This window comes from Hyperolius riggenbachi, chromosome 6 (assembly GCF_040937935.1).
Source record: "Hyperolius riggenbachi isolate aHypRig1 chromosome 6, aHypRig1.pri, whole genome shotgun sequence".
Taxonomy (NCBI): domain Eukaryota; kingdom Metazoa; phylum Chordata; class Amphibia; order Anura; family Hyperoliidae; genus Hyperolius; species Hyperolius riggenbachi.
This window is the reverse complement of record NC_090651.1, coordinates 328776642-328788947: the sequence shown is the minus strand read 5'-3', so window position 1 is coordinate 328788947 and position 12306 is coordinate 328776642. Positions and strand designations below refer to the sequence as shown.

Below are 12306 nucleotides of genomic sequence, written 5' to 3'. Positions count from 1 at the left end.
GGCTTCCACCTGGTCCCTGCAGCTGTCTGGTGCCCTTGTAGCCTCGCTCTGATCCTCCTGTCCCTGCAATAGCAGTATAGAGGAAGGCCGCAATAGCAGTATAGAGGGTGCTATTGTGGCTAGGAATGCGAAGAATCACTCGCGTTCCCAGCCTGCTGGCGCCTGTCACCGAAACCGGAAGTAGCCACCGGCGGGGACAGGAGGATCGGAGCGAGGCTACGAGGGCACCGGACAGCTGCAGGGGGCTGGTGGAATCCCCAGGTAAGTAAAACTCATTGTTTTGCTTGACTTAAGTGTCCCTTTAAAGTCTACTGTAGGGGGGTCGGGGGAAAATGAGTTTAACTTACCCGGGGCTTCTAATGGTCCCCCACAGACATCCTGTGCCTGCCCAGCCACTCACCGATGCTCCGGGCACAGGATGTCTGCGGGGGACCTTTAGAAGCCCCGGGTAAGTTCAAACTCATTTTCCCCCCGACTACCCTACAGTAGTCCTTTAAGCCACCTGCAAGAGGAAACATCAGAGCTAGGTGTAGACATATTTTTTTTAGAGTTTAGTTTGTCATCTCATCTAAAATACTTTTTCAGCACCTAGCACCTAGCATGTGAAAAAAAATTAAATTGTAGGTAAGGAAAGTAATATAAAATCCCATAAAAGAGGAAACAACTTATTTTAAGCACATTATTATAAGCTGGTGGCTGATGAAGGTTGTTTTTTTTTCCCCCCTCTAATCATCTCATGTGTGAAAATGCCAGACTAACGTTTGTAGACCTAAGGGGACATAATATGACAATTTTAATGGGAAATAATGAGATAAGGAAGTAAAACCTGATAATTTTGCACAATATCAACCACAAGAAAACTCTCCCTTGAAATGCCCAAAAAACAAAACAAAATACCAATAATAAGCTAAACTAACCACATACACGATAGATACAAAAGCTCACCAGGTACAAGATGTGCAGCAAAAAAGCAACAAAGCTCTACCTGAAGTTAAATGCAAGATGATTTACTAATAAATTTACTAATCTGTCTGCTGACACAAGCAGCCTCTATTGTCTGGTGCCTCTTGCTCATCCTCCACTCACCCACCTCTCCATAGTACAGAACAGGCTGATTGGCCACAGCTGCACAGTGTGTCTGTACCGTGAGTGTTCCTATAACTGTCACCTGGAACAACCACCAAGATTGTTGTGTGACAATCATTGAATGTCTGCAAAGGTCGTGTGTGTGTGTGTGTGTGTGTGTGTGTGTGCGCGCGCGTGTGTGTGTGTGTGTGTGTGTGTGTGTGTGTGTGTGTGTGTGCGTGCGTGTGTGTGTGTGTGTGTGTGTGTGTGTAAGAAACCTCTGTATTTTCAGTGTGGTTCTATACATATATGTGGTAAGAATTTCTAGAAAACATTGTTTTCAGCTTGATTTGTTTCTTTGTTTTCTGTACATATAAAACAATATCACATTCCATGGTGCATTTAAGTAAAACTAGCAGAGAGCAATATCAATGTTTGCTGCCAGTCAGTAGATTAGAGCAGGTGTTGAAAACGAGTAACAAAGCCTCCTGCCTCGTACAGCAACGAGGAACCTTCTTTTTTTTATTTTTTTAATTCGCAAACAATCAGCAGCGACAATGCGCTTTAGCCCAAACAAAGAAACAATCAGCACCCTCATCAGCACCCTCTTAATGTTGGGAAAATATTTGCATCATAGTTTGCTTATTTTAATCTTAATGTTCTGCAGACAAAGGAAAAGTAATTAACTACACCAAACCATAACAGCCCTAAGCCTATTTACAAAACCACATAAAAAAACACACTTTCCCACGAACACTGTCACAGACGAGGCACCGCCGCCGCAGCTGCCTCCATGCCGCCATCCATCCTCTCGGCATCCAGGACGCCGAGGATAAAGCGTCCGTTTGCTGGTGAGGTCGCCGTCTCGCGCGGGCGCACGCACAGACGGGACCTTTATGCGGGGAGCAAGCCCGTCAGCTGACCTGCTGGTCGGCTGACGTCAGAGGAGTCCCACGGCGCCCAGGATTGGCTGATTCTTGGGGGCGTGCCAGTGGGGTCTCCTCTGCTTCTTAAGCCTCCGGGCTGCAGTCAGAGGTTGTCTGTTGTCGTGAATGCCTTGTGTGTTAGCGCTCAGACCTTAGGCTAGATCCCAGGTGTTGATGCCAAGGACTTCACACCTAGACTAGGAATTATTTGATATTGTATTGATTATTTGTGTATGACTCTTGGCTAAAACTCTGACTCTGATCTCGCTTTCTGATCCTGTACCTCTGCCTATCTGCCCTATTAGTTGCTAAACCTCTGCCTGATTACCGATTACTCTCTTGCCTTACGATCCTGTACCGATACTTACCTCTCTGTTGCCAAACCTCTGCCTGATTACCGACTACTCTCTTGCCTTACGATTCTGTACCTATACTTACCTCTCTGTTGCCGAACCTTGCCTGTCAGACCATTCTACTCACCAGTGGGCCCTCGCCATTGGTGAGGTGCCAGCTTCACCAGCTCCTCTGGTGAAGTTATTCTTTAGTGCAGTACTGTTTGCATTTTCTGCTCCTAGGCTGCAGTATAGTCTGAATCATCTGCTTCTCAGGCGATCATTAGTGCAGTACTGTTTGTGTCTCCTGCTCCTAGGCTGCAGTACGGTCTGAGTCGCCCGCTCCTCAGGTGACCACTCAGCTGCAGTACACTCCGAATCACCCGCTCCTCGGGGAATTTGGTCTCCGCAGTATCGTATCTCCAGCTTGCTGGGGTTGGAACTCTATTACACGGTCAGTGTACCGATAGTACCTCACCAGCCTTCTGGTGAGGTCTCATAAAACTATTAAAGTTACGGTTGCACCAAACACTATACACTCAGCTCTTTGTGTTACTATACTGGTATTATTGGTGATTCTGCAGATCACACATAATCAGGTATAGCGTCTGTATTATTGGTGATTCTGCAGATCACCAAATAATCAGACATCTGAGTTGCGACACCCAACCGTTACAAACACTCACACATTGGTGGGGACCCTTCATACATATCACCCTGTCATGCCCAAGGTCCCCCCAACCCATACAACCACCCCTTCTTTTTTTTCCCCACTCTCCCAACCCTCTCACACACACACATTCATTCCTTGCTCACCTCCTCCCCCAACTACATAATACTGCTAGCTAGAAATATTATCCCATAACTGTTTCAGAGTAACCCATTTATTTGTACCTTCCGTCACCTCCTCCTCCCCACTTGTCCTTTCCCATACTCTGTCATTTAGAAAGGATGTACACTCCCCTGCCCACTCTCGTACAGAACAGGGTTCAACATCTTTCCACCTTCGAATAATAACTCTTCTGGCTATATCTACTCCCATATCCACTAATGACCACTGATGCTTACACCCGCCGGTGTTTTCTACCGCTCGAATACTAAATATTGCCAACATGGGATCTAAACCGATCCCTAAGTTCAAGCCCTGTAAAAAGAAACCGTCTATTTCATTCCAGAAACTCTTCACTACCAGGCACTCCCAAAGCATATGTACAAAAGAACCCGGACTCTGGTTACATTTCCAGCAGGTGTCTCCAGGCAGGGGCGTAGCTAGAAATGACTGGGCCCCCTTGCGAAAATTTTGATGGGCCCCCCACATAGGCGCCAAATAATCGTAATGGGGCAGTGTTTTGCTATAAAATAATTGTAATGGGACAGCGTTTCACCATAAAATAATTGTAATGCAGCAATGTTTCACCATAAAATAATCGCAATGTGTGCAGCATTTCCCCAGAAATTAATCGTAAAGTGGGCAGCACTTCACTAGAAAATAATCGCAATGTGGGCATCATTTCACAAGAAAATAATGATACAGTGGGCATCGTTTCACCAGAAAATAATCGCAATGTGAGCATCATTTCACCAGAAAATAATCGCAATTTGGGCATCATTTCACCAGAAAATAATCGCAATGTGGGCAGAACTTCAGCAGAAAATAATCACAATGTGGGCAGCGTTTCAGCAGAAAATAATCGCAATGTGGGCATCATTTCACCATAAAATAATAGCAATGTGTGCAGCATTTCACCAGAAATTAATCGTAAAGTTGGCAGCATTTCAGCAGAAAATAATCACAATGTGGGCAGAATTTCAGTAGAAAATATTCAAAATGTGGACAGAATTTCACCAGAAAATAATCACAATGTGGGCAGCATTTCAGCAGAAAATAATCATACAGTGGGCAACATTTCACCAGAAAATAATCGCAATGTGGGCAGCATTAGCCAGATATGGGTGCCACTGCCCCCCCAGCATATAGGTTAGCCAGATATGGGCACCACTGCCCCACCTCCCAGCATGTAGATTAGCCATATGGGTGTCACTGCGCCCCCCCCCCCCCCATGTAGGTTAGCAATATGGTGCCCACTGCCCCTTTATAGTTTAGCCAGGTATGGGTGGTTCGCCAGAAATTCCCCCCCCCCCCCCTTGAATCACCATCTCTTCCCATCCGACCGCCCCCGTCCCTCCGTTAAGTCCACATGACACCACATACTTACACAATCCTGCAGCTCGCCTCGCTCCTGCTGTCACTCTGCTACGGCGTGGGGGCGGGTCGCTCCTCGGGTCCACTCCAGTCCAGGCCCTACAGGGCACACTCCTCCGGGCTCCAGTCGCAGGGTCGCAGGCGCAGCACTCAGACAGCCAACATCAGTCCACGGTCCACTCCCTCTCTGCGAGCCACACGTGGCCGTTGTGACGTCATTCCTCCTTCCTCCCTGGCTGGCCGGAACTATAGAATAATTGCCGGCTCGGCCGCCAGGGAGTAAATTAATGCACGCCGCCCGTAAGTAGTCCCCCTCCTCACCAGCCACACTTAGCAACGAGGGGGTCGGGGGGGCCCGCTTTGTTATAATTATCGGGGGGGGCGTACCAGCATTATTACAATTATATATTTTTTTTAAAAAGTCCTCTCTCAGCTGCGGGCCCCCTGTGACGTAGGGCTGCCGCGGACCCTATAGCAACGGCTATGGTTGCTATACCGATTGCTACGCCACTGTCTCCAGGCCATATTTAGCCTTCCATTTTAGTGACATGTACCAACTAGAAACTAGCTTATAATGCGAAAGCTGTAAACGAGAATCTGGGATACTCCAAATGTTCTTAAATATTTTAGGCCAAAGCTTGTTCTCAATCTTGAGTGTATCGTCTGCCTCCCATCCTGCACAAAATTTTGGAAGGTCTTTGTTGAAGGTGTTATCAACTATTTTGTAAATCTTAGATAATGACCCGGAAGGATTTTGCCTTAATAAGAACCATTTTTCGTAGTTATTTATCTTATTTCCCAGTACCCCCACTCTTCTTTCTAAGCATCTCCAGAAGCTCTTAATCTGCAACCTTATATATGGGTGGATTTGTTCCATGTCTAATATGGGGGAGATATCAAGATCTTCACAACCCAAGATATGGATAATTCTCATATCTCTGGGTAATCTATTAACTAAACTCCAGACCTTATACATGGTTGGTCCAAAGTCAGAGTTATTTATGACAGACGTTAAAGGAGATGTTCCTGCATTACATTGCCATTTCCTTATCATTTTGACAAAGACGGATATCGTTGAATTTATCAAAGGATGGGAAGCGTCACTACAAGACATCTGCATCTGAGCCGGAATCAAAGAAAAGAAAAGGTTGCAGTTCAGGAGGGCCCCCTCCAGTTTGACCCACAATCTATTTTCTTAATTTATTCTCCAATCCAACACCCGCGTTAAGTGTATGCTAATATAGTATTTATAGATATCCAGAGCCGCCATTCACCCCAAATCTTTACACCGTGAAATATAGGATCATGCTATCCTTCGCCGCGACCTTGCCCAAATAAAATTTTGAAATATATGATTCCAATCCGCAAACCATTTAATTGGAAAGGATAGTGGCAAGAATTGAAGTAAGAACAGTAATTTTGGCAATATATTCATTTTTATTATTGCTATTCTACCTATGATGTTAAAGCATGGGAAGTCCCAACCATTTAATGTCTTTTTACATTCTGCCATAGTATTTTTAAAATTACAGTTATATAGCTCCTTTATGTGAGCACTAAGTTTTACACCCAAGTACTTTATGGCGTAATTCTCCCAGACAAAGTTCGAGAATTTTTGAATCTCTGTTCTGGTTTGAGTAGTACAACCAATATTAAGAATTGTGGATTTTTGCTTGTTTAATTCATAATTGGTAACTATACTATATTTGCTAAACCACTTCATACATTTTTTCAACGATTTCCCAGGATTGGTCAATGTAAGTAAAATGTCGTCAGAATAGGCGATTATTTTTATTTATTCCCCACCGCATGCGATACCTTGTACATGTGAGTCAGCCTGAATAGTTCTAATCAACGGTTTGAGACTTAAATTGAAAAGTGCGGGTGAGAGGGGGACATCCCTGATGCACACCGTTGGCTAGTCTGAAGCTTTCTGACAAACAACCATTTACTTTGACTCTCGCTGATTGATTAATATATAGGTTACTTATTCTATCTACAAAACACGAACCAAGACCGATTTTACTTAAAATATCCAGTAAAAAGCCTCTCGATAGCCTGTCAAAGGCCTCTTCATCTATTGTTACTATAATTGCTTCCTTATCTCTAGATCCACATGCCTGAATCACGTTTACTGCAGTGTATATAATATCTTTTACCTGTCTTTGTTTACGAAAGCCTATCTGCTGAGCCCCCAGGACCTGATCCTCAATCTTCCTTAGCCTTAATGCTAATATCTTATGCTGGGCATACACGGCAGATTCTTCCTTACCAGTCGAGCCGCTGATGGCTCGATTCCGGTGGCTCGATTCCGGGGCATAAATGCACCATGTATGCCCAGCATTAGAGTAGATCTTCACGTCACAATTCATTAAAGAAATTGGACGAAAATCCTCACACCTCTCATGTGATTTTCTTTCCTTTGGGATTAGAGAAATTGTGGCCTCGTTGGCGATATCAGTGAAAGTCCCACCACAGCCCCCCTCATTTACCAATGCACAGAATTGTGGTCCCAATTTTTCTGCAAAGAGCTTAAAAAACTCCATTGGGAAGCAGTCTGGCACAGGACTTTTACCACCTGCCGAACCACTCACTGCTACATGAAATTCTGTTTCCTGAATAGGGGCCTCAAGGGATTCTCTTGTATCATGATCTATAGTAGCTAAGTCAATCTGGTCTAAAAAAAGTTTTTCTTTGTAGTGTTGATACTTTATCCTCCAAATTATACAGGTTTCGAAAAAATTGTGCAAACATAGAACCAATTTTTTTTTTGTCGCATATTGGTAGACCCCTTTCTGATCACATATCTTCTCAATGTAATTTATATTTTTTTCTTTTTTAAGGAGGTTTCCCAGCACATTCCCTGATCTATTTTTACCAAGCTGATATATATTATTTTAATGTTCTGTATTGTTTTAAACAGTATAAATCTAGTGTTTCGTTAAGCTCCCCCCTAATTTTAATCACTTTGTCCCATGTCATTTTATTGGGGGTTATTTTGTGTAGGCTTTCTACATTGCTTAAATCATTTAAAAACCTGTCTAATTTCTCTTCTCAAGGAGGAACCTTCTGAACATGTTCATAGCAAGTATACGCTACCAGAGCACAGAGATGATAGTTGCTAAGGCTGCAGTAAAGAAAATTTTGAGCTTACTGGCATCATTGGAAATTCTTAAAGTGAACCTGAGACGTGAGTAACACGTGTATTTATACTTACCTGGGACTTCCAACCCCATGTGGTGCATGGACTCCCTCACTGTCCCCTCCAGCCACTCTGTTCTCCTTTTATTGATCCCGGTAATCTGGCTGGCCACACTCTTGTGCGCATGGGCTGCTGGGTTGTGTGTGCACTCCTTTCATGCTCCTGCAGCCACTAGCGTTCTGCACCTGCGCAGTAGTACTGCACAGGCGCAGAATGCTCTGAGCCATGAGAGCACAGTGGGGGCGCAGGCATAGACTGGCTGAGCATGTGCAGAAGCACACAACTGTCTGCAAACTGGTCAGATTACTGGGGCGGCTAAGAAGTGAACAGAGTGGCTGGAAGAGGACAGCGAGGGAGACCACGCACCTCATGGGGCTGGGGAACCCGCAGGTAAGTATAACTACACCTGTAAGTTAAGTCTCAGTAACTAAACTAAAGTAGGATGAAACTGAAATGTCATCTATGGTTTAAAGCATTAAACACAGCATAAAACTACTGGGTTACTAGAAGTGTTAATACTCACTATAATTCACTATAATTCACTCAGTTGCTAATTGATAAGATTGTAAACCAAAATTATCAAATTGTGTTGAAGAATACTGCTGAATGCAGAGAAAGTTCTCTACTTTTTTTGCTCAGTAATCATTTGATTACAAGTCAGTCTGACAATTGGTTCTGCAGCCAGCATTTATATCAATTAGCTTGCATAATGTGTAAACATGCCTTCAAATGACATCAGATCAGCCTTGTAACATTTCATATTTTATTTTTACCACGAGTAATGTTTTAGAACAAACATTTAATTTTGAGTTTCATCCCATTTTAACTGGCTGCAGATTGAAATGGAAGAAAAGTTTTGATAACATTAAATTACAGACTCATGCAGCATTACTTCTTTTATGGAAGTTTCCTTTTACCACTTCCTGCAAATTCACCTCTATACCATGCGCTACACTTGTGTTTGGGTAACCCGTGCACTGTGCCCAAAGCCCAATGGTCAAAGGCAAGGATCCTGGTGTGCAATTAACCATTTATTAATGGATTGTGTTTACCCCGGGGTCCCCAACCTCTATTTACTTACAAATGAGTGGTCACAATCACATTGCAGAAGAGCAGATGCAGCCATGAGTCACCTCAATTGGATTAGCTATAAAAAAAAAAAAAAAAAGAATGTGGCAGAAAAGAAAAAAATATATATACAACAAGGTGGAAATGAAGCATGTTTTCTCAAAAATGGCTGCCTTGGTGAAAATGCTGTATTTGCATCAGATGTGATGTTACAAATTTCATCCATTAATCTTTTGCCTTGGTTATAAAACATATTTATATATATATATATATATATATATATATATATATATATATATATATATATATATTGCTTATTTTAGCACATGTCACTCTGAACTCTTGCCTCTGATTTCTGCTTCGCAGGTATTGGTGTGAAGGGACTGCATGCTGCACAGATACCAGGAATTGTCATTGGATCATATGCTGCAGTCACCATCATCATCATTGTTATAATCGCCATAGTAAAAGCAAAAGGTATGTAATTCTGGGCTGAATTCCTGAAATGTGTGGTTAGGGATTGTTGGTGTCTTAGCCTGTGACACTTGGTATAGCTATAGCCTAATGCACTTACTTAACATTAGATAACCCCTGTACCCATAATTAAGACATGGATGGCTTTTCTGTGGATTACAGGGTCAAAGAATTATGCTCCACCCTCCAAACCTCTATCCCATACTCCCCCCAATTTTAACCTGAAAGGGCCAGAAGCCCAGTCACTTCCTCCCGCCTAAACATTAATCCTGTCCCTCTGGGTAAACATTAACCCTGTCCCATCCTGTGTTTGGCTAATCTCAGCATTTATCTCCATTGCACAGATGATCCCTATCAACTATACTGAATGGGATAGTCCCTCATTTGTTCATAAAATGTGTAGAGCAGTGTGTTGTCATGACGCATGGCTGCAGAGTGCATAAGTGTACCCATCGGGCAGTATACATGGCTCTTTTTTAGGATGTTACATCCATTTTACTATCTCAGCAGGATGCATATCTAAGTTCTGTGTACTGGTGCATATGTGAGTTCATCATTTACATGCCCCTTTATTCTATTTATTTTGTCTCTTTATCCTTGTTTCGCTCCATTCACCTTTTCTCTCCTTTAGTGTACTGTCTACACTCCCTTTTCCTATCTCGTTCCATCTTTACCTTTTTCATTTCCTTCATTTCCTCTAATTTGTTCATTTCTCCTCTTCCCATTTTCCCTTTCCCATCCCATCCTCACACTCTTACCTTGTATAAGGAGTGTGTCTCCAAAGTCATCCCAGGTAACACGACGCCATGTGGTAAAGCCCGCTCTATCCCTGGTGTTGGAACTGGTAAAATTACCATGCCAGTATAAGATAAACATAGGTACATATGGTATCAGTCCTACTAATAAACCGGTCTGAGGTCCATTTATGTGGGTTTTTTTGTCTTTTGCTGCATTGTACAGTTGAGCAACCAGTGTTTTTATCTATGCAAAAGAGGCAGTCCAACTGCAGTCGGGCCCAGGCAAACTATGGCCCGCGAGGACAATGACAGTGGCCTGCAGATAGAGGGCTGCTTTTTTTTTTTATGTTACCCAATCGCTTGATCCAGATGCAATCTCCATGGCAACATCATTGCCATGTGACCTGCGTCATTATGTTCCAGCGGGACACATGACTGCCATCTCCATGGAGACCGCCGCTGGAATAAGCGGTTGGGTGAGATACACTCAATCACTCCTGCGCCTCACAAGTTCAGAGAGAGGGAGGCAGGAAGCAAAAAGGAACAGGCCGAATGCAGCCTGATTGCAAAAAAGTTTGTCCACCCCTTATCTAGATAAATAAGATTCTTCAAAGAAACTTTAATGAGTACTGAATGAAATGTCCAAAGAGCAGAGTTGCCATTTTGTAATTTCTTTCTTTTCACAGAGCCTCCTGACTTATCTTTTTATGAAGTTGAATTTATTGTTCCTCCAGAAATGGAATAATGAAGTAAGTTCTCCCAGCATGCAGCTATAAACAAAATCTCAGATTTGTGCGCCCTAATTGCATCATTTGGTCCTGTCCTGTGTCATTACAAATTGACAGGAAGTACATTTGATAGGCCCAATTCAAAACTTCATATACTATGCATTAAAACATACAAGAACTGACATGTGACTTGATGAGGTTAACATAGGTACATACCATAAGCCTACTTAGAATCTGGTTGTGTCCGTTTTTTATTTTTCTGCGTTCAAAGAGTTAAGAGAGCAGTGATATCTGAAAGGAAAAGAAGCAGTCCTACAGCAAATCAAAAGCAGCAGGGCTTTGCTGTAAGATTAAAAAGAAGCACATTTGTTTTATCTGGGTGAGCAAACACTGCTGATAACAAAAGAGAATTGAAAAGTTTAAATGGTGATTATTTCTTTATGGAAGCGCACAAATGAACAAGATTATAGGTCGCACTGAAATGGCTGCTGTGTAGAAATCATATTCAACCCTTTAAACTGAAAAAAAGAAATAGGAAACTGCAAAGAGGTTCTATAATTTCTTGGTGCTACACATACAATTAATTATTTTAATTTAATCCCTGCTTCATCACAGCTAAAGATCATAACTTTCAAATATGGTAATTAGCTTCACAGTTCATGATTCCTGAAGTGGCTCTTCAAGTGGAACACAGAGGCATGTTAGATGATAAATCCCATACCTCTGTGGCCTTCCTGCTCTGACCTCTGTTCCCCCTGGCAACCGATATATGTGTGTATATATACATATATATATATATATATATATATATATATATATATATACATATATATATATATATATATATATATATATATATATATATATACATACTGGCTGATAGCCTGGTGTTGCCCGGGTATGTATTTGGCTGGTGTTGGCTCTGCCCACTTTTTCTAAACCAAACACACAATCACTCAATTAGTCAATGACCTGGTTTGTGAGCTTTGTGGTCTTTAGCATCAATAATTTGCATTAAAATGAAACAAATCTGATTGACTGTTTGTGGCTCCACCTTCTTTTCTGAATTTGAACCCATTGACCAACTGTACTAGGTTTGAGGCTTGTGCCATTAACAGTGCAAGAATGGCAGCAATTAAATATTCCCCCTTGAAAATCAATAGGTGCATTTTGATTGGCTTTTGTATGTTCCACCCACTTTTCTGAATATTAATTCCAGTCACCAAGTGACCAACTGTGCAAAGTTTGAGAACCCTACAATTAACAGTGTTAGAATGGCTACAGTTTACATTTTCAGTGAAATTTGTATTTGTCTCCGCCCACTGATGACCCTCGATTGCCCAGGTATGCTGCACCCACTTTTTCTAATCTTAACATACAATTACTCAATTACTCAATGACCAAGTTTGTAAGCTTTGCAGTCTTGGGCATCAATAATTTGGATTGAAATGAAACAAATCTTATTGACTGTTTGTGGCTCCACCCCCTTTTCTGAATTTGAACCCCAGTCACCCAGTGACCAACTGTGTAAAGTTTGAGAACCCTGCCATTAACAGTGTGTGAGAAAATGT

The 12306-nt window shown here is 42.3% G+C and overlaps 1 protein-coding gene across 1 annotated transcript in view; it reads left to right on the top strand.

Annotated features, from left to right (window-relative positions):
* Positions 1 to 10771, top strand: part of LOC137522203 (carcinoembryonic antigen-related cell adhesion molecule 6-like) — a 42886-nt gene extending 32115 nt beyond the window's left edge. Inside the window, exons 6-7 of the mRNA XM_068242235.1 lie at positions 9163 to 9273; positions 10694 to 10771. Coding sequence (XP_068098336.1) covers positions 9163 to 9273; positions 10694 to 10752 — 170 coding nt within the window. The 3' untranslated portion in view covers positions 10753 to 10771. The remainder of the gene's footprint in view (positions 1 to 9162; positions 9274 to 10693) is intronic.
* Positions 10772 to 12306: the final 1535 nt, after the last annotated feature.